The 21768-nt window shown below is 43.4% G+C and overlaps 1 protein-coding gene across 3 annotated transcripts in view; it reads right to left on the reverse strand.

Annotated features, from left to right (window-relative positions):
* The window catches only part of ARHGEF10 (Rho guanine nucleotide exchange factor 10), a 370273-nt gene that overhangs the window by 13138 nt on the left and 335367 nt on the right, over positions 1-21768 (reverse strand). For all 3 annotated transcript variants that reach the window (XM_029595755.1, XM_029595756.1, XM_029595757.1), the window contains exons 27-28: positions 15493-15667; positions 4358-4480 (exon numbers count right to left, since the gene is read on the reverse strand). In XM_029595755.1, coding sequence (XP_029451615.1) covers positions 4358-4480; positions 15493-15667 — 298 coding nt within the window. The remainder of the gene's footprint in view (positions 1-4357; positions 4481-15492; positions 15668-21768) is intronic.

The raw sequence follows: 21768 nt of genomic DNA on the forward strand, positions 1-21768 counted from the left end.
TCGGGGGCTACACACGTAAGATGAAAATCTGCCCCAATATATTTCTCCACAGACTGGGTAGTGAATGCATGCAATAGTTTCTCAGCAAAGAGCAACCATAATATCAAACCTCATCAAGTTGAAAAGTGCATACTAGAAGCATGACGCAAAGATGTTTTTCCCCTCCTCACAAGTAGTGAATGTCGGCATGGGGAACAGGCAGTAAAAGTTGTCAGGCAAATGTCATTCTGCACCGATTCAAAAGAAAATAATTCCCTGACAACTTGCAGTCTCCATACCCCAAACCGAATTTCAGGCAGATTTGAGTAGTAGTAATCTAGCTGCCGAGTTGCAACATACATATGAGTAGACAGATAGATGCACCCTTAACAATAAGAACATGCCATACTGGGTCAAACCAAGGGTCCATCAAGCCCGGCATCCTTTTTCCAACAGTGGCCAATCCAGGCCATAAGAACCTGGCAAGTACCCAAAAACTAAGTCTATTCCATGTTACCGTTGCTAGTAATAGCAGTGGCTATTTTCTAAGTCAACTTAATTAATAGCAGGTAATGGACTTCTCCTCTAAGAACTTATCCAATCCTTTTTTAAACACAGCTATACTAACTGCACCAACCACATCCTCTGGCAACAAATTCCAGAGTTTAATTGTGCATTGAGTAAAAAAGAACTTTCTCTGATTAGTTTTAAATGTGCCCCATGCTTACTTCATGGAGTGCCCCCTAGTCTTTCTATTATCCGAAAGAGTAAATAACCGATTCACATCTAACCGTTCTAGACCTCTCATGATTTTAAACACTTCTATCATATCCCCCCTCAGCCTAAGTCTTCTCCAAGCTGTGAAAGTTGCCTACAAAGGAATGGGACAACCAGAGAGGATCCTTAGACTTAGGGAAAGGAATGTAAACTCAGAGATGAAATAAGGCATGTGGTACTTCACTAAGGAACATAGACTACATGGGATTAGCAGTGTGAATCTGCCATCAATGTCTCTGTTTCTCTCTTAATAAACAAAATCAAATATATATAAAACCTGAATCCCCAAGCAGCATGGAAGGTCAGATATTGAATAGGACTCCTAGGCATTGTACCGATTCAGATGTATTCTTTCATGACTCTTATTGTTCTGAGTAAAAATACTGTAGCGTTGGCTGACAAACAGCATCTGCCACAGTGTCAATATATTTCCTGTCTTTGTATATTTTTGCTATTTTTTTCATGTTTTAATATTTTTCATTCTATTTTTGGACAGTTCCAGCTGCAGGTTAAAGGAAAGGAAAGAACATATGGAATATGTGATACACTGGGACAGTTCTTGCTATTTAAGCTAATACATTGGAAAAAAAAAACCTCAGTCTTTTAAATGATTTTTATTAAACAACAAATAAGAACAATAAAATAACATCTTGTGCAGAAAAACAACATATAACATTGCATGAGAAAGATGAAAATTAATAAACATACAGATCAAGAGGTGGAGAAAAGAAATACAGAAGTATTACTATCTACAGAAGAAACAAATTGCATAGTAATATTCTAATTGACAGCAGAAAAAAAGATCAAACTGGCCCATCCAGTCCGCCCAGTGACGAAGCTTACATTTTGTATAAAAAAAGCATAGAAATTCTCATGCGCAGCAAAACACAGCTTCCCACCTCCATGTCTTTTACCTGCACTTTCAACCCCTTTCCTACCACTGCCTTCCATGTCAGCTCCAAACCTACCCAGAATCTGTTAAAGTGCTGTCCTCCACCACTAAAGCCATTACAAGCCCTGTCACAGTTCTCTATGACTCTTCCAAGACCAGCATTAGATCCAACACGCAGGTCTCCTTCCATGCCCTATTATTGCTCAATATAAGTTTTAAAGAAAAGATGACCAAACAGAGTAAAGAGTGGCAACTCTTCTTTAACTAAGAAACACAGATATTCCATTTCTAGAATATGCTAAACTTTACCATTCTCAAATGGCAAAACCTTGTTTTCTAGTGATTTTAATATTCTTTGCAACTTCCTGGCTCTTTCAGCAAGCCTTCTCTTAACACAGGAAACAAATGACCTCTACCCATTTTATTCATGATACAGTTATTTATCTATTTTTAACTTTAACATCGAGGAATGCTAACAGTACTTGATTGCATTTTAGATATTTATTTATATTCTTATGACTCAAGTTTTATTGTATTTTAGGATATTTAATATTATTTTAATAATGTTTAAAGATATTTTTCATATTTAATATTTCTGCATATTGTCATCTTATATAACTGAATTCTATGTATTGTAAACCGATGGATTGTACATACGAACATCGGTATACAAAAACAAATAAATAAAATAAATAATATATTGCAAGGGAAGAACTCAGTAACCCATAATCCAGTGGGAGCACTGAGAGGAGAGGATCACCTTGCTGGTGGCTGAAAGGAATCAGTAAGTTTTGCTTGGGAAATTTTCTTTTTTAAGAGTATTGGGGCGAAGTTAACTATTGGGGAATATTATTTAGTGTGTTTGTGCTTTTAATAGTCAGTAAGGCAGCGAATAAACAGAAGTTTGTTTTTTAGTTTGTATTTTCATTCTGCTTTTTAATTGATAGGGATAAGTTAGAATTTTTTAGGTCAGGTGAGTTTTTAGTTACAGGCACTTGGACTACTTTTCTTATTATTGGAACCTCACTGTCGGGATGCTCTAATTCTAATGCATCATTAGTATCCTTTGAAGATACCTCTCTCTGAACCATGCACTGCTGAGCGACTGTTGGCTTTCCCCTTTGTTCTAGTTTATCTCCTTTTTAAAGGTTAGCACCAGCAGTCTGGTTCCACCCTGGTTAAGGTGGGGCCCATCCCTTCGGAAGAGACTCCCCCTTCCCCAAAAGGTTCCCCAGTTCCTTACAAAACTGAATCCCTCTTCCTTGCACCATCATCTCATCCACGCATTGAGACTCTGGAGCTCTGCCTGCCTCTGGGGACCTGCGTGTGGAACAGGGAGCATTTTAGAGAATGCTAATCTGGAGGTTCTGGATTTCAGCTTTCTACCTAAAATCCTAAATTTGGCTTCCAGAACCTCTCTCCCACATTTTCCTAAGTCGTTGGTGCCCACATGTACCAAGACAGCCGGCTCCTCCCCAGCACGGTCTATAATCCTATCTAGGTGACGCGTAAGGTCTGCTACCTTTGCAGCAGGCAATATTTATTTGCTGCTCCCTGGTTTGAATATTCCTGACTGAATGACCATAGTGAAGCTTCAACTCAAGACCCATGTGCAAGTCTGTTTGGAACTTATTATTAGCTCCAGATCAAGGGTGCACTGATCTGGTCCCTGAAAGCCACCAACACTTATGATTTTGTGGGCAACCATGCTATGTACCTTAACCTGGATCTCAGACCAGATGTATGCATGTATACCTGATGGTTTATTGTGAATATACTGTAAACCAGGCCTGTGTGTGACCCTCAATGACTAGTGTGGTGCTCCTCTTCTCTGCAACTAGTTTAGGCGCTCACAATGTTTAAGATTATGAACCTTAGTACCGCTATGATCTTTATATGGGATGACGGTATATAAAATGTCTATAAAACTCAATAAAATATAAAAAAACAAACAAAAAAAGAATTGTCTAAATAAATAAATAAATAGGTAAATAAATATTGGATCTACCAGAAATGCCATATGATTACCATCATCTACAGCCATAGTAACCCATGTTGTGATATGAAAACATAGGGGCAGTAACTTTTAAACCGGCATTCAAACACACTTTGGCACATATATGTCTGCATGCGTCTAGATACATGGCCATTTTATAACTTGCGCACACATAATAAAAGAGCCTGGGCGCCCACACGTGTGCACAATTTTAGGTGTGTGCCTATCCAGGCATGTAAATTGGGTTTCTACAGTGTAAGTCAGGATTTTTTAAAACTGGTGCATGCCCACACCATGACCAGTTTCACCATTTCATCCACCAGTTCGCCCAGGGTTGAGCTAGATCCTTCAAACCCCCTGGTTTAATAGCCTGCACTCCCCCCAGACCCTTTAAACCTCTCCAAAATGGCTGTTTTTGTTTTTTACAATTACACCTCCTCCATAGCAGAAATAAAGTTATGCGGCAAAGGAACTGGGCATGCGCCAGGGTGAGTATGTATTTACAAACACATTTCTTGGCCACGCCCCAAAATGCCCATGCCCTGCGAGACCACGCCCCTTTTTGAAATCACAACAAAGCACAGCAAAACTATAGAAGAAGCCCAACAGATGTGCTCTGATAATGCATTAATACCACAATTACCAAAGTTAAAAGCAATTCTTCACCATATGACTATCAAAACCATATACCAAATACTAAATATTTTACTTACCAGTTACTTTCGGAATACCCTGCAACCGAGGGATTGGTAGTGCCACAATAATACCCAGATTTGTACCAACCAGCAATAAACCATGACACACCAACAGACTGGTTACAGAAACACGTTGCTGTCCTATAAAATTAAGAAAGTGCGGTGTAAATCAATGGTCTCAATTACAAATACAGATAATACAGTGTAGCTAAGCAATTCATCATTCATTGCTGTAGTCACTTAATCCTTGATACAACTGCATGGATAGTTTCTGTTTTAACTGGTTTTCCTATGACCCAATGAAGAGTATTGTACAATGAAAATGCAAGCCCACTATTGATCTCTTTTACAAATATACCACGACAGAAAACAACTTCCCTTTATTTGTTATTGTATTTATTTTATTTATTTTAAGTTTTTCTATACCGGCATTCGCGATGAGTATCGCATCTTATTGTTGTTAATGTTCAGTTATTAACTATTTTATATATCAGGACTGTTATCCACTTTGAGCGTCCCGCCGCTGAATGTACTCAGCTATCTTAAAGTTATCAGGGATATGTTTATCTGGCTAACTTTAGGGCAGGTCAGTGACACGACCAGAGATAGCTGTGTAAGTTAACAGCTAACTCTGCTCCTCCTCGAAATGCTTTCCATCCACCCCTGGAATGCTTCCAACTATGAGCCTAAATTCTAGCTGGAAAATTAGTTATACGGCTAGAATTTAGCTGTATAAATCTCTCAATATGCCAGTTTAGTCATTTAGACAGAAAACTTTTCGGCTATCCATCTAAATGGTTTTTGAATAATGACTTCAAAATAAATATGACTGTATAATGCAACTTATGCTCTACGTTCCATGTTACTGCAGTAATTTCTGAAAGTTACAGTTTGAGGAGAAACTTTCATATAGACCGCTTAAGACAGTTGGCAAAAATACACGTTAAGTTATACCAATTTTCATAGCAGACAATTATCCTACCATATTTTCCTCCACACAAGTATATTTACTATTATATGTGTGGATATTTTTCAGGGAAAATTATACAGATATTGTTGAAAATCCAAAAGTATGTTTGCAAATGGAAACCCCTCCCCAGTCTAGCTTCTGGGAATGCCTTTACTCCAGGTGAACTTATTTATGACATGCCTTTGAAAATGACCTTGCCTATGTTTAGAATTGACAGAGTAAAGTTCACGTGGTGGGCAAACTAAAATGAACTCGGACTGATATTGCGGTTAATTAGGAGTTTTTTGAAGATGAATATACATGAAAGCAGGTCTCCCAGAATGAGCTGCAATGAATTGCCACATCTTTGATGGCAGGTTCGACTACAAGATAACTACGCACAACAGTACTTACATGTCTCAGGTAGAAGGAAAGGGCATTTGCTAACATCAATTAAAAGAAAGCCAACAGAATAATTGAGCGGACATGATACCTTTCTAAGGCCAATGGTTGTTTAAAACACAAACTTCCAGGACTACTAAATTCCTTTCTATTTAGTAGTCCAACAAGCTTGAAACTTTAAATGTCCTTTAGCCTTATCAAAGGAATTGCCTCTACCCAAGTAATGTACTGGTATTGCTTTCACTAATTTTATTTTTGTTGGGTAAAGACAGTATTCTTTTTCTACTTTCTACTATTTAGTAGAATATATTGCCAAGAGGACTATTATTTTCACAACTATAATCTTACAAATTACAACATGGTAATAAATGTTTTGATTTTCCATTTTAAAACATGACATTAGCTATGACATTCGGTGACTGAAGAGCAGAAATGCACTGCCCATCTGTTCATATACAAATAGTGTCTGAAGAACGTACTTACTATATCCCTGTTTTATTTTCTTTTTTTTAAGAAAAAAACTCCTCGTGTTTACAATTGAACTTGACGAGAGAAAATGCCATAAAACAACAGAACAGATCCCACGGTCCCCCAGAGTACACACCACAATTACATTCCAACCTACCCTCTTGTTCATTTAATGCAAAACAGTAAGCTCTGTTCTTCACTAGCAAGCATTTGAGTTTAATGAATAGGAACAGACAAGCAGTTGGAAGGAGTAAGCCAGTGTGTGGGCAAAGGCATGTAAGCCTGGGAGGACACACAAGCTGATGGATAAAATTATCAACAAAAGGAAGCATATAGCTCTCGAAGAAGATCATAGTAAAAGATAATAGCTTGAGGCAGGCTTTCTACATGCAACTGTGGTCTAAGATTAAAATAACAAACAAACTAGGTGGTCTATTTTAAAAGCGTTGTTCGTGCAAAAATATATGCAGATATGGGCAATGCACAAGCAATTACAGGTGCATATAGCCGCACGCGCATCAAAAATAAGAAGATGGAAAAGAGGCAGGCAATGGATACAGCAGGGGAATTCTGTGGTGAGGCTAACAGATACAGGCGCAACTCCATAGGAAGTTAGTGCAAACTAATCTATAACTCTTCAGTTTAGTTTATTTTTATGGTATTTTACTTCATAATATATTATCTGCTGTTTGTTTTTATTTTACTATATTAATAAGCATGTTTTTATTTGGGCAGATATTTTTTTTCAAGTCAGGATTTGACATATAGCATGTTTCAGGTTTCCAGATGATTTAGAACCATTTAATTCCAGTGTTTCAAATTACTCAAAATAATAGGCAATTTGGGAACAACCTCGGACATTCCCTAGTCGCCCATGTGTGCAATCAAATTGTCATGTTCATGTTTTCTTGTCTGGAAATGTTTTCTCCAAGAAGGCAATTTTCAAAAGTTTTTTAAGTGGGCAAAATGTTTACTCATGCAAAAATGGGTTTGAAAAATTGTCTCCACTCACTGTAGGTGCATGAGCTGTTTCACTATTAGGTGAATTTTCAAAGGTGTTACACATGCAAATGTAACATAATATTGTAGTTATTTTCAAAAGTCATTTACTCTAGTTAAGTGCACTTAATGTGGGCAAAACCTATTGAAACTTCAATAGCAAATATTGTAGCAATATTCAAAAGTCCACAGTTCAAAGTAAAACCCAGTTTTAAGCTTGCAATTGCTTTTGAAAATCAAGTGCTATTTGCAAACCTTTACTCATGTAGAAATGAGTGTGGGACTCAGTCAGGGAATGGAGGGAAAGTACACATGGGCAGATTTTCAAAGGGGTACGCGCGTACCCCCCGAAAACCTGCCCCAAGTTCCCCCTATGCACGTCGAGCCTATGTTGAATAGGCTTGGCTGCACACGAAAGCCCCGGGACGCGCGCAAGTCCCGGGGCTTTCTGGGGGGGGGGTGTTGCCGGGGGCGTGTCATTCGGGGGCGGGGACATGGGCGTGGCTCCGGCCCGGGGCATTTCAGGGGTGTGGCCGAGGCCTCCGAAACTGCTCCCGGGCTGGGGAATCGCGCGGCTGGCGCAGGCATAACTTGTCAAACAAAGGTAAGGGGGGTTTAGGTAGGGGAAGGGAGGGGAAGGTGCGGGGGGTGGAGGGAACGGAGGCAGACTGCGTGACTCGGCGCACGCAGGCTGCTGATTTTGCACAGCCTTGCGTGTGCTGACCCCGGATTTTAAAGGATAAGCGCGGCTACACGCGTATCTATTAAAATCCGGCGTACTCTTGTTTGCGCCTGGTGCGCGAACAAAAGTACGTGCGGGCGTACTTTTTTAAAATCTACCCCCCAGTGTGTTCATTTTGAAATCATAGTGCATATACTCTGTGCCTATTTTGCCCCTGCTTCAATGCAGGCAAAGTCTATGGGTACTTTTGTACTCATAGGGGCAAATCTTTAAACTTACGCGAGGGCGCAGATTTGTTCGCTCAACCCGGTGCGAACAAATCTACGCCCGATTTTACAACATGCACGTGCTGCCATGCGCAAGTTGTAAAATCCAGGGTCGGAGTGTGCAGGGGGGTGCACAATTGTGCAACCTGTGCACACCGAGTCGAGCAGCCTGCCTGCAGGCGTAACTTGTGCGCGCCGCCGACTCCCTCCCTGCCCCACCCCGGACCGCCGCCACACCCCGGACACACCCCTGGCCCGCCGCCAGGCCCCAGCTAGCCCCTTTTTTGAAGCCCCAGGACATACGCGCGTCCCGGGGCTTGCGCTCGGCGTGCGCAGGGGGAGCTTGGGGCAGGTTTTCAGGTGGTTACGCACGCATCTTACGCGCGTACCCCTTTGAAAATCTGCCCGATAGTGGGACCGATTTTAAATTTTGCGCACGCTACCCAGTGCGCTACCCAGCGCGCACATATGAACACCTGATTTTATAACATGCGCGCGCTGCCGTGCGCATGTTATAAAATCCGGGGTCGGCACGTGCAAGAGGGTGCACACTTGTGCACCTTGTGTGCGCCGAGCCCTAGGGGAGGCCCGATGGCTTTCCCATTCCCTCCAAGGCCGCTCTGAAATCGGAGCGGCCTTGGAGGGAACTTTTTTTTTGGTCCCCCCCCACCTTTCCCTCCCTTCCCCTATCTAACCCACCCCCCAGCCCTACCTAAATCCCCCCCACTACCTTGTTTCATAGAGTTACGCCTGCCTCTGCCTCTGGCAGGCGTAACTTGCGTGCGCCGGCTCACTGCCGGCACGCCAGGCCCAGACACAGGCCGCTGTGTCTGGGCACTCGGCCACACCCCCGAACCGCCCCTGGACCACCACCATGCCCCCGGACACGTCCCCGGACCGCCCATTTTTCGAATCCCCAGGACATACACACGTCCCGGGGCTTGTGCGCGCCGCCGAGCCTATGCAAAATAGGCTCGGCACGCGCAGGGGTAGGTTTTCATAACCCTTTGAAAATCTACCCCAGTATGTGCATCAGCAGAGTTTCCCTTTGAGGATGAGATTGCAGGTCCACGATTACTCAGCCCAGGGAGTCTGAAAATTGCCTCATAAACGAGAAGTTGCAGACAATGAAATTTCTGGGCAAAAGATGAGTTATTTCAAAACCTTGCAAGAAAATAGACAAAAGCTTTTTCAGCTTTTCTGGATAACTTATACTCAAAACTTAATTCTGACTCCTAACGGATCGATTCATTTATTTTGCACCATAGATGAACAGAAATTCAGGCAACCTAGTGAATAAAAATATCTTTTACTCAAAGCTGGAGCAGGGGCTACGCATGAAGAATATTGGTGAAATTGGTGATGAGTGCACAAGGAAACATTTCAGATCGGGTTCACTCTGAAACACTGAATACATTAGCTGTTTCATTTCCTTATGCATGAGCCTAATTTATCCCTTTTTTAACAAGCAAACTCACTTCGGTGATGTCAATTTCTTATTGACAAAGGCACGGAAACTGCACGGGCATGCACAGTGTAACTGAAGAGCAAGACATCAAAATCACCTGCCTGTACATCTAGCTCCACATTGCCTCATTTGCATACCGTCTCCAGCTTATTCACCTTGACTCCATAGGAATCAATGGGGAAAACCCAAGCACTCACACACTTGCCAAAAAATGCTTAGTGTAGTCAAACTGCCTAAGCAAACTGCAGGGCACAAGAACTGCTGGCAAGTAAGGCTAGCAAGGGTCTAATAAGTAAACAAAACACTTGTTCCCATTTCAACAGTCTTTATTCATCATCCATCCCTCATATCTGTTCTCTGCATGAGGGCACAGTATTCACAGGACCTTAATTACACCTCTTTCCTTTATACACACCATGTAACTCTTGACATCTGTATAGCTCTCATGGCCTAGTCATTTCCTAACCGACTTTCACACAAGCCAGCAAGGCTAAAAAGCACTAGCCACAGGAGCCTCACCTGTAGCACATAGTGATTGCATCATTATATCACCTATCCTGCATCCCCATTATTCAGGCAACAAGGGGAGGGGGGAGGGTGTGCTGTTTTCACCCATCCTACCTCTGCAAGCACCCTGCCACAGTCAGCCATTTTGGCTGGAATATTGCTTTTTCATGCCAGGATTTCCTGCACATCCCCTGTTCTCGCTGCCCTGAAAAAGGGATCCATGCCACTACTCATGGAGGGAACACCATGCCATGCATTAATCAATGGAAACAATTGGAGTTAAAACGAGTGACTGTTGCCTCTTCTTATCTTGCTCCTGTTTCAAGTGACTAAGGAGCATACCCAGCCCTGGCCCCTTTAAATGCTGGCAATGTGCCACAGGACAAAATATTTTTAAAAAAGCAGACTTAATAGGGTCATGCTCATTGTCTGACTGAGAAGAGGAATAATCACTGCAAGGATCCACTGATCAATAATCTTTTTACAGCTGATGTGTACTGCAGCATCGTTTCCTTTCTGTTGCATGCAATAGAAAAAGTCATGTGCTGTTTAAGTCTTCCTTGAGTTACAGTGTGAGGGCAATATTCAAAGCCATTTATGGGGTAAATAGTAATTTGCGTGGGTAAACTGGCCTGTCTAAAAACTGACCTGTTCAACGTGGCTAAAAAAGCATGGGTCAGATCACAATGTGTGTGCTTTTAGCTGTGCTAAAAAGGGGCATTCTTTTGAGCATGTTTAGGTTGTGAAAGTAAAGCAGCATGTGCATTTGGCATTTTGAGAAGTACTATATGCACTCTATTTTATATTCCACCCACTTGCATAAATAGAGGGTGCAAAGTACATGGGTGCTTTTAACACAAGCATTTTAAGCTTGCTAATTTCAAAGGGAAACTTTCCTTATATTTTTTCTTTGAAAATTAACTACATATTACATGCAGCAAAAGTACTTACATACTTTACAAATAGGCAGACTACCTAAAATTGCCTTCTGTATTTCTTCTCTTTTCTATGCATTCTGCCTTTATCTTCTTTGTCCACACGTCTTAGTTTTGTTCCACTTCTCTTTTTTCCTGACTATCCATGGCATGCAGCTGACTCTTCAAAGGGCCAGTATCCTGCAAACTAGGCATGCCACTGGTGGATGCATACATGTCTGCACTCCCTGGGATTTGCTCTGGAGGGGAAGAGGGAATTTATTCTGGAGAGGGGGAAGGTAGTTATGTTCTTCCTTCTTTCCATTTGCTGCTTGCTGATATGTCGGGGAGCCATCCTGAGTGACTGCGCCTTTTTCTCTCTTTTAGCTTTGCACCCACATGTTCAAGCTCCACCTCCAGTAAGAGCAGAAGAAAGAGGTGGCACATGGAAGGAAGAGACAGGACCTTCACCCATTCCGTGGAAGCCCATCGCTCTGATTCCCAGCCTTCTCTTGGTAAGTGGTAACAAAATATAACAGCCCTTTATTCACCTTTTTGTTTTTCGTACATAACTATTTTTCTTAATATTTTGGCGAGCCTGGTGGATTTTGCAAGTTTAGTGATGTGACTGCCCATGGTTTGAGTAGGTCCCAATAATTTTTACCTGCAAAAGTGACTGTGAAAAAGATGTATGAATGGAGGGGGAGAGTAAAGGGCACGCAGGTCATGTATAATTACTGAATAAGTGGAGATCATAAGAACATAAGAACATGCCATACTGGGTCAGACCAAGGGTCCATCAAGCCCAGCATCCTGTTTCCAACAGTGGCCAATCCAGCCCATAAGAACCTGGCAAGTACCCAAAAACTAAGTCTATTCCATGTTACCATTGCTAGTAATAGCAACTTAATTAATAGCAGTTAATGGACTTCTCCTCCAAGAAATTATCCAATCCTTTTTTAAACACAGCTACACTAACTGCACTAACCACATCCTCTGGCAACAAATTCCAGAGTTTAATTGTGCTTTGAGTAAAAAAGAACTTTCTCCAATTAGTTTTAAATGTGCCACATGCTAACTTCATGGAGTGTACCTAGTCTTTCTATTATCCGAAAGAGTAAATAACTGATTCACATCTACCCGTTCTAGACCTCTCATAATTTTAAATACCTCTATCATATCCCCCCTCAGCCGTCTCTTCTCCAAGCTGAAAAGTCCTAACCTCTTTAGTCTTTCCTCATAGGGGAGTTGTTCCATTCCCCTTATCATTTTGGAAGCCCTTCTCTGTACCTTCTCCATCACAATTATATCTTTTTTGAGATGCTTGTCAATGCCAATTTTCAGCAGACATGTACCTTGATGTACTCCAGTCGTTGCAAGCTCTAGTTTGTACATAATGGAGATTGATGGAGATACTTTCTTTTTCCATCTTCCACATTTGCAAAATTCATATTTACAATAGGGATGTGCATTTGTTTAAAACAAAAATGTAAAATGCGACAAATAAAGGCTAAATCATTTCATTTGGGTGACCCCGAACTGAATTGGGCCCCCCCCCCCCCCCAAATGAAACGAACCTTATTTGTTTGTTTTATTTTAAACTAATGCATCGGGCCTATGGTCTAGGCCTGAAGCCGGGTCCTCACCTAGGGAATAGGTTGAAGCCCAAAGCAGGGGCCATGGCCTATGCCTTAGTGTGATGCTGGGGTCTCAGCCCAGGCCCAAAGGTGGGGCCTCGCCTAGGGCATAGGCTGAGGCCCAAAGCAGGGGCCATGGCCTAGGTCCGAGCATGTCTCTAGGGTCTCGGCGGAGGCATCGGCTGACAATGGAGCCTCACAGCCAAATGACAGTGTTCGCTGGGGTCACGCAAAGAAAGAAGAGGATCCAAAAAAAGGAGCTCCAAGGCCTGGGTCAAAGCCCAGGTGACGGGACCCAGCCTCCAGGATGGGTCCAGTGTCGGGCCAGGGGTGTGGGTCAAGGCCCCGTTGTCGGGACCCGGCCTATGGGTCGAGTTGTGGCACCAGGCCTGGGTCCAGGCCGTGGCAAAGGTCAAGTCCTCGACATCGGGACCCGGCCTCCGGGGCCAGGTCATGGCATTGGGCCTGGGTTTGGCCTAGGTGTTAGCCTTGAGTAGGCCGAGGCTGTGGTGACCTACCGCACCCTCAGCCTATGCTAGTCCTAAGTTTTGGCCTAGTCCTAGCCAGTGGATCCCCATCAGACCGGTAGGTGGGGTCCAGGGGGGATCCTAGCCCCGGCATTTTTCCAGGAGGGTGGGAAGAAGGCCTAGTTTTCATTTTTTGCCCGTTTTTGTTTTTTTTATTGTTTGATTTTTTTTTCACACTAATGAAACAAATTAAGCAATCCACGTACCGAAATTCGTGGGGGGAAAACCTCCCAAAAACAAAAATGAATTTTTTTCCCCTGCACATCCCATTTTACAACCAATTTGAGGCATAGTGGTAATTTTCAGACTGTAAAGTCAGCAGATATTTTTTACTCATAGACTCTATATTAATTCTCATAGTGAAAGTATGCATGTACTTTCACTTTGAAAATTACCCCAGGAAAGCTACCTGTACACAGTTGCACATAATAATGCTTACAGATAGTTTTCCTGGCACAATTTATGTGCATACTTTTTAAAATAAAGCAGTATGTGCATAAATCGGAAATCTTCTCTAACCCCCACCCCCGGGAATGCCCTCCCTGTGATTTTCTATGCTTTTCCCCACCAAGAATACCAGAAGGTGGACCAGGGCGCCTGCAACACAGATTCTCCAGCTGGTAGTGCACAGCCAGGATGGACTATGGGTCTCTCTATTCCTACTCCTTAGGACGCGGGAAAGAAATCTTGTTAGGCCTCATGCTCCTTCCCTTTCCTTCCTGCTAAGGATCTCTAGTTGGCCTACAGATGTGCAACCAGCAGGAGGGTTGAGAGGCCCGTGAGTCCCTGATTGGCCAGCTTTGTATCACTGGCAGAAAGATCAGAGGCACTGCAGGTTCTCCTGGCAACCTGCTGGAAGAGTATCAGAGCAGGGAGGGTGAGGAGAAAAGACTGCCCCTGCTGCCTTATTACTGGTACTTCTTCTTCACTTCTTTTTTTTTTTTTTTACAGCTATTTCTTAGATGCAGAAAATGTGATACGTTTTGTTTTCTGTGCCTTTAAGGTGCAATTTTGCAATACAAATGTGAATTTTAGATACAATCATTTTGCATGGCTAGTTTTTACTACATAAGACAAAACTGTCCCAGATTTAAGGAGTGATTTTTTAGTGCACTAAAAGTTGTTGGTCTTTTGTATATATACTACTTAGTGTCTCATGCTCATATATTAGCTCTTCTATCATACTTCTTTACATGCTAAAATGTTTCACAAAAATATAAAAGCAGATCTTTGTACTACCCCTTCATTTCAACTGAAAAGGGACAACGTCAATGGAAGTTGGACATATATGTTTAAACTAATTGCTTAAACTGAACCCAGTGAATATAATAATGCCTTTGCTTCCAAGTACATCAGCCTTCATTATAACCTCTCTAATTATTATCAACATTTGTTTTATATCTTCCCAAGAGCTTTGCTTATTTAAGAATAATTATAAGTTTAGATTCTTGCCCAAATGCTAATTACGTCAGAAAATCTGGGGAATCATATGTTGGAGAGCAACCAAGACTTTTTTATTTTAGCCTCACATGGTTTTATTCTTTGGCATATAGCAGATACTAGGAGGTCGATATTCACATGCTATTTAAATATCTTAAAAGTTATCCATCTATATTTAAAGCTATATGTGGCTAAATTCTAGTCGCAAAATGACTTTAAATATAATGATTTATGTGGCTAGAACTTAGCCGCAAGAGTCAGAGATGTTCCAGGGGCGGGCAGGAGGTGTTTCTGGGCGAGCCAGAGCTAGCCGCATAAGTTATGAATCTAATTCCGATATTCAGAGTTAGCCGCTTAACTTCTGTGGCTAACTCTGGTCACGCCATATTGCTGTCTTAAAGTTAGCCAGATATACTTATCTGGTTAACTTTAAGATAGCTGGGGATATTCAGCGGTCCAGCTGTGCTGCTGAATATCCCCGTTAAGTTAGCTGGATAGCTATATTCGGCTAACTTAACTAGCTGCTCTGCGGCTGAATATCAACCTCATCAAGATTAAATCTGCAGCAAATAGGTAAATGCAGAATTGTTTTTCTGTTCATAACCAAGACTTTAAGATACTTACAAATCTGTTTCACCAAAATGGAAAGCAGGACTCTAGGTATTAGACTGCAATGGGATCTAGTACAAAATTCTGGACTGAAATAGCATTCCATTGAAACTAAAGGGCTTTCTCAGATTTTTTGAGGGTATTGCCACATACAACAGGATTTTCTTATTTAACAACTTTCAGAACAAAACAGCCATTGTTTACGATTTAACTGGTTCATTCATGTACTTTAACAAGTAAATACACCCAAATCTCACTGAAAAAATCCCAAACCCTAAAAGCTACCTGATATCATATTGTGAACTGGAGTGGCAATGTTAATATCCTGGAGATGTTCGAGCGTCTCAGTGTGGAAGAGGCGCAGTGTAGATCCAGATGTAAATGCAATCCAGATCCCTACTCCTGCAACGGCCATATGAGAGATTACCATCCCTTCTTCATGATGGGCCTCAAGCTGATGCTGTACAGAAACATAATAGCAATGGTGTTAGATCAAGTACATGATGATATAAATCAAAAGTCCTGGGTATATTTAATATCTGTATACTATGCTGCTGAAAAATAAAAATATAAGATGAGGCAAAAATGAAAAAAATAATGGGTGATTTTAAAATTCATTTTCATAAATTCAGATGAAAGAAAAACAATCAGATTGCTCATGGAGGTAAAGCAGAGTTGCTTATCTTTAACAGGTGTTCTCCAAGGACAGCAGGATGTTAGTCCTCACACATGAGTGACATCATCAGATGAAGCCCAGCACAGAAACCTTTGACTGGCACACTGAGCATGCCCAGTATGCCTCTAACCACGTGTCTATGTGGGGTCCTTTTTCAGTCTTATAACAGAGGTCATGAAAAATAAAAAACTCAGAGAAACCAAACTCTATGGGGTGGCAGGCGGGTTTCGTGAGCACTAACATCCTGCTGTCCTTGGATAACACATGTTACAGGTAAGCAACTCTACTTTCTCCAAGGACAAGCAGAATGGTAGTCCTCACACATAGGTGCTTAAGTAGCTCCAGGCCGCTCCCAAAATATGCAGCATAGAACAGGTGCCAATGTGCACAACAACTAGAGCTGCAAAAAAACTAGGGGAGCAGAACTGTACCCAAGGACAGGGCTCACGGTAGGAAGAGTTGGGGTTTCAGGGCTGAAAGAGATTACAGAGGACTGACTGTCTGAAATGACTATCCCGGCGGCCATCCTTATCCAGGCAATAATGCGAGGCGAACATGTGGAGGTACTCCAGGTCACCACTCTGCAAATCTCGTGAATGGGTTCAGCACGCAAATGAGCCACTGACACTGTCATGGCCTGAACGGAATGAGCCTTGACGTGTCCTTGAAGCTGCAAGCCCGATTGAGTGTAGGAGAAGAAGATACAGTCCAAGCCAATGGAATAAGGTCTGTTTAGACACTGTGACCCTCAATCTATTTTTGTAGAAGGAGACAAAAAGCGGAGTAGACAGGAGGTGAAGCGCCGTCTGTTCCAAATAAAAGGCCAGAGACCTTTTATAATTCAGAGTGTGCAGTGCCCGTTCACCTTGGTGAGTGTGAGGCCTAGGAAAAAAGGAAGGCAACACAATGAACTGATTGAGATGGAATTATGTGACAACCTTGGGAAGGAACTCTGGATGCGTACAACATTTTGTATAACAGGGGTATGACACCAGAGCCTGCAGCTCACTAACCCTGCATACTGAAGTAACTGCAACCAAGATTACCTTCCAGGAAAGGTACTTCAGGTCACAAGTTTGCAAGGGCTTAAATGGAGCCTTTACGAGCTGAGACAGGACAATACTGAGGTCCCAGGAATAGCTGGCGGCTGAGTGGGGAGCTTAAATTGTAACAAGCCTCTCATGAACTGCCTCACAAGTGGATGAGTGGAAATGGAAGCACTATCCCTCCCTTGATGGTATGCCCCAATGGCGCTAAGGTGAACCCTCACTGACATGGTCTGTAGACCGACTCGGAGAGGTGTAGCAGGTAGTCCAAAACATCTGGTGGGGAACAAGAGAAGGGATGCAGACTGTGTCCCACATACGAAGCCGAAAACCACCTCTACTTGAGATTGTAGGATTTCCTCATGGAGGGTTATCTGGACTCCAAAAGAACTCACGATACACCTTCTGAAAGGCCCAGAGCTTGGACAGTCACTCGGTCAACATTCAAGCCGTGAGAGACAGGGCTTGGAGGTTGGGGTGGAAGAGTCTGTCCTAGTCCTGGGAGATCAGGTCCAAGGCAGTCCCCAACCAAACTGGGGGTGTGAGGCCAGCTCCTTTAGCAGTGGGAACCAGACCTGGCAAGGCCAAAAGGGTGCGACCAAGATCATGGTACCCTGGTCCTGTTGGAGCTTTTGGAGTGCTTTTGAGATGAGCGGAAGGGGAGCCCGGTGCCCCAGTGAAGTGAAAAGGCATCCAACACCAATCCTCTGCTTGACCTACCCAAGGAGCAAAAGCGATCCACTTTCTTGTTCTCTGGGGAAGCAAAGAGGTCCACGTCTGGGGTCTCCCACAAGCGAAAGATGCAGTTCGCTACCTCTTGGACTGAGGGACCACTCGTGAGGTCGGAAGGCCCGGCTCAAGGAGTCCTCGATGACGTTGTCCACCCTGGGGAGAATGCCATTCTTGATGGCCCATGACCAGATTTGGACTTCCTCCTGACAGATGGCGTACGATCCTGTTCCTCCCCTGCTTGTTCAGATTGACAAACTAAAGAGTACCAAATCACCTGGACTGGATGGTATGCATCCTAGGGTTCTGAAGGAACTCAAAAATGAAATTACTGATCTATTAGTTAAAATTTGTAACCTATCATTAAAATCATCCATTGTACCTGAAGACTGGAGGGTGACCAATGTAACCCCAATATTTAAAAAAGGCTCCAGGGGCGATCCGGGTAACTATAGACCAGTGAGCCTGACTTCAGTGCTGGGAAAAATAGTGGAAACTATTCTCAAGATCAAAATCATAGAGCATATAGAAAGACATGATTTAATGGAACACAGTCAACATGGATTTACCCAATGGAAGTCTTGCCTAACAAATCTGCTTCATTTTTTTGAAGTGGTTAATAAACATGTGGATAAAGGTGAACTGGTAGATGTAGTGTATTTGGATTTTCAGTAGGCATTTGACAAAGTCCCTCATGAGAGGCTTCTACGAAAACTAAAAAGTCAAGGGATAGGAGGCGATGTCCTTTCGTGGATTACAAACTGGTTAAAAGACAGGAAACAGAGAATAGGATTAAATGGTCAATTTTCTCAGTGGAAAAGGGTACACAGTGGAGTGCCTCAGGGATCTGTACTTGGACCGGTGCTTTTCAATATATATATATAAATGATCTGGAAAGGAATACAACGAGTGAGGTTATCAAATTTGCAGATGATACAAAATTATTCAGAGTAGTTAAATCACAAGCAGACTGTGATACATTACAGGAGGACCTTGCAAGACTGGAAGATTGGGCATCCAAATGGCAGATGAAATTTAATGTGGGCAAGTGCAAGGTGTTGCATATAGGGAAAAATAACCCTTGCTGTAGTTAAACGATGTTAGGTTCCATATTAGGAGCTACCACCCAGGAAAAAGATCTAGGCATCATAGTGGATAATACTTTAAAATCGTCAGCTCAGTTTGCTGCAGCAGTCAAAAAAGCAAATAGAATTTTAGGAATTATTAGGAAGGGAATGGTTAAAAGAACGGAAAATGTCATAATGCCTCTATATCGCTCCATGGTGAGACCGCACCTTAAATACTGTATACAATTCTGGTCGCTGCAATCTCAAAATAGATATAGTTGCAATGGAGAAGGTACAGAGAAGGGCAACCAAAATGATAAAGGGGATGGAACAGCTCCCCTATGAGGAAAGGCTGAAGTGGTTAGGGCTGTTCAGCCTGGAAAAGAGACGGCTGAGGGGGGATATGATAGAGGTCTTTAAGATCATAAGAGGTCTTGAACGAGTAGATGTGACTTGGTTATTTACACTTTCGAATAATAGAAGGACTAGGGGGCATTCCATGAATTAGCAAGTAGCACATTTAAGACTAATCGAAGAAAATTCTTTTTCACTCAACGCACAATAAAGCTCTGGAATTTGTTGCCAGAGGATGTGGTTAGTGCAGTTAATGTAGCTGGGTTCAAAAAAGGTTTGGATAAGTTCTTGGAGGAGAAGTCCATTAATGGCTATTAATCAAGTTTAGTTAGGGAATAGCCACTGCTATTAATTAAGTGATCCTAGCCACTAACATGGTGCCCTGTAACATGAGGCATCCCAGAGCATCCAGAGCTCTTTGTTCGTGGCCTGGAGGGACTGAGGCATGAGTGTGAAGCCTCTTCACCTTCTTCAATGCTGATTCCAGTACCACCGATTGGTGAGGGAGTTGTTTGCTTTCAAACCTGATGGAAGACTGGCCCAGATAAACTGCCTCACAGGAGTAATAGAGATGGGGTGTTCCCAGAGTCAGTCTACCAGCTCCCTAAAGATGTCATGGACTGGGACAGCCACCATCTCCTTCGGGGCATCCAGAAATTGCAGGATCTCCAGCATCTTGTGTCGAGAGTCCTGCTCCATTAATAGTTGGAAAGGCACCGATTCCGTCATGGCCTTAACGAACTCCACGAAGGAGAGATCCTCCGGGGGAGATTTCCGCCTCTCCTCCAGAGGAGAGGGCTACGAGGGCAAATCCTCCAATTCCTCTGTGGAGGAAAAATAGGCCTCCCCTTCCCAGGGGTCATAAGGGGCCTCCCCTTCACTTTGCATGTCCAGAGATGTAGGGGGCTGGAACTCCAACTGTGCCCTAAGTGTCAAGCCGGGGGCCTCGCAGACCCCATCAGAACCAAAGAGGGAACCAAGGGGACTGAAAGGGCTCGGGGCCATATGAGCACCAATGGATCCGTTGGCTTTGGAAGTGCCGGGGACACCGATGGTACCAAAGGTATAAGTCCCGAGGGCCCCAGGAGAGCCAGAGAATGGCAGGGTGCTGTGCACAAGCAGGGCACCACCGATCCAGATGGCCCTTCCTCGTCGAAGAATTGCTCACTTGAATGGGAACTGGTGGTGGCAGCAGGATGCTCCCTTGGGCCACGAAAGGGCTTGGGGCATTGGAGCTGGCTGTGTCGGCAATACACAGAGCAGCATATCCAGCCACTCCAGGAGAGTCACAAACACCATTGGAGTCTGCTCCTGCAGCGATCCCGGTGGAACTGGAGGCTCAATGCCCTGTAGGTCCCGGCCGACCGCCAACCGCCTCTCCAACTCATCCTCAAAAGCTGCTGTGGATAAAATGGCTTGAGGAGGAGACAATAGGTTCAGAGCATCTCCTGAGCCATGGAGAATCACCGAGCCCTCCACTGGCACCGGTGGAGGCCGCCAGGAGTCCTTAGAAGAACCAGAGGGAGTCGCTTCCTCCACCCAAGACTGCTTCGGGGGAGGCACTGATGGGGTTGATAACTGCTTGCAGTCCGATTTAGAGGAAGATGCTTACCACGGTCCTTACTTGGAACTGATGGTGATAGAGAAGAACTGGATCTAGAATGAGAAGACATTGAATGTGCTCGGTCCCCGCCCTTACTTTGGAACCTCGGAATAGCTGGGGAGGTGGCCCCGAGGGGGGTGAGGCCAGGGCTTCCTTCCCCAGCGGGGTAGAAATCCCAGACGCTGATGACAGGTCCAATTTTTTTTAAAGCCGAACAGCTTCTCCATCTTGTCCAAACATGCCCGATGACCCTTGGGAGTCATCTGGCAACAAAGATTGCAACCACAGATATCATGCAGTGCCCCCAGGCACAGGACATAGACTTCGTGGGGGTCTGTAATAGACATAGTCCGGGGGCACAGGCAAAAGCCGGACAAAGCCATGGCAAAAAAGGCAGCACATGGTCGGTGGCCACTGGGTGGCGACATTATCAGCGATCAACCACGAGAAGCCGGGAAACTTACTGAAAGCGTAGGGAAAAAACCCCGAGAAATGCAGAGGGACCTGATGCGATGCCGGCAATGAAAAATGTGCAAAAAGAAAAGAAACAATAATGAGCTCCATGACTGCGAGGCGAAAGTTTTGCGGAAAGGAAGAGACTGAAGAGGTACCCCATGTGGACACATGGTTAGTGGCTTGCTGGGCTCTATCTGATGATGTCACCCATGTGTGAGGATTTCCATCCTGCTTGTCTTTGAAGAATACCTTTATTAGGATAACATGTTAATAGATGCAATCAGACAGGATTTCTGAGATTCCTTCAGTCATTTCAAAATAGTTCATTTAGAAACAACTGTTATCCTCAGAGGTAACATCCTTACCCAAATACTTCATTGGTTTTCTTTTCATTCTGTTTTTGGCAAGCTAACACAATATTCCCTTTCAAATTTTTTTTTTTTGTGTTGCAACACATGCATTTTATCAAGGAAGCCTTGATGATCATTTCACTATGATAGGCAATCATCAATTTTGCTTCCATAAAACATGACAAGAACCATGAGGCTCCTCCAGTTTACCCAACTTTGCTTCTTTTTGCAATGCTGCAGCTCCCGTTTGATTTCAGTCTTTGCCTTCACTTCTATACAA

This window comes from Rhinatrema bivittatum, chromosome 3 (assembly GCF_901001135.1).
Source record: "Rhinatrema bivittatum chromosome 3, aRhiBiv1.1, whole genome shotgun sequence".
In the NCBI taxonomy this organism is placed as follows: Eukaryota; Metazoa; Chordata; class Amphibia; order Gymnophiona; family Rhinatrematidae; genus Rhinatrema; species Rhinatrema bivittatum.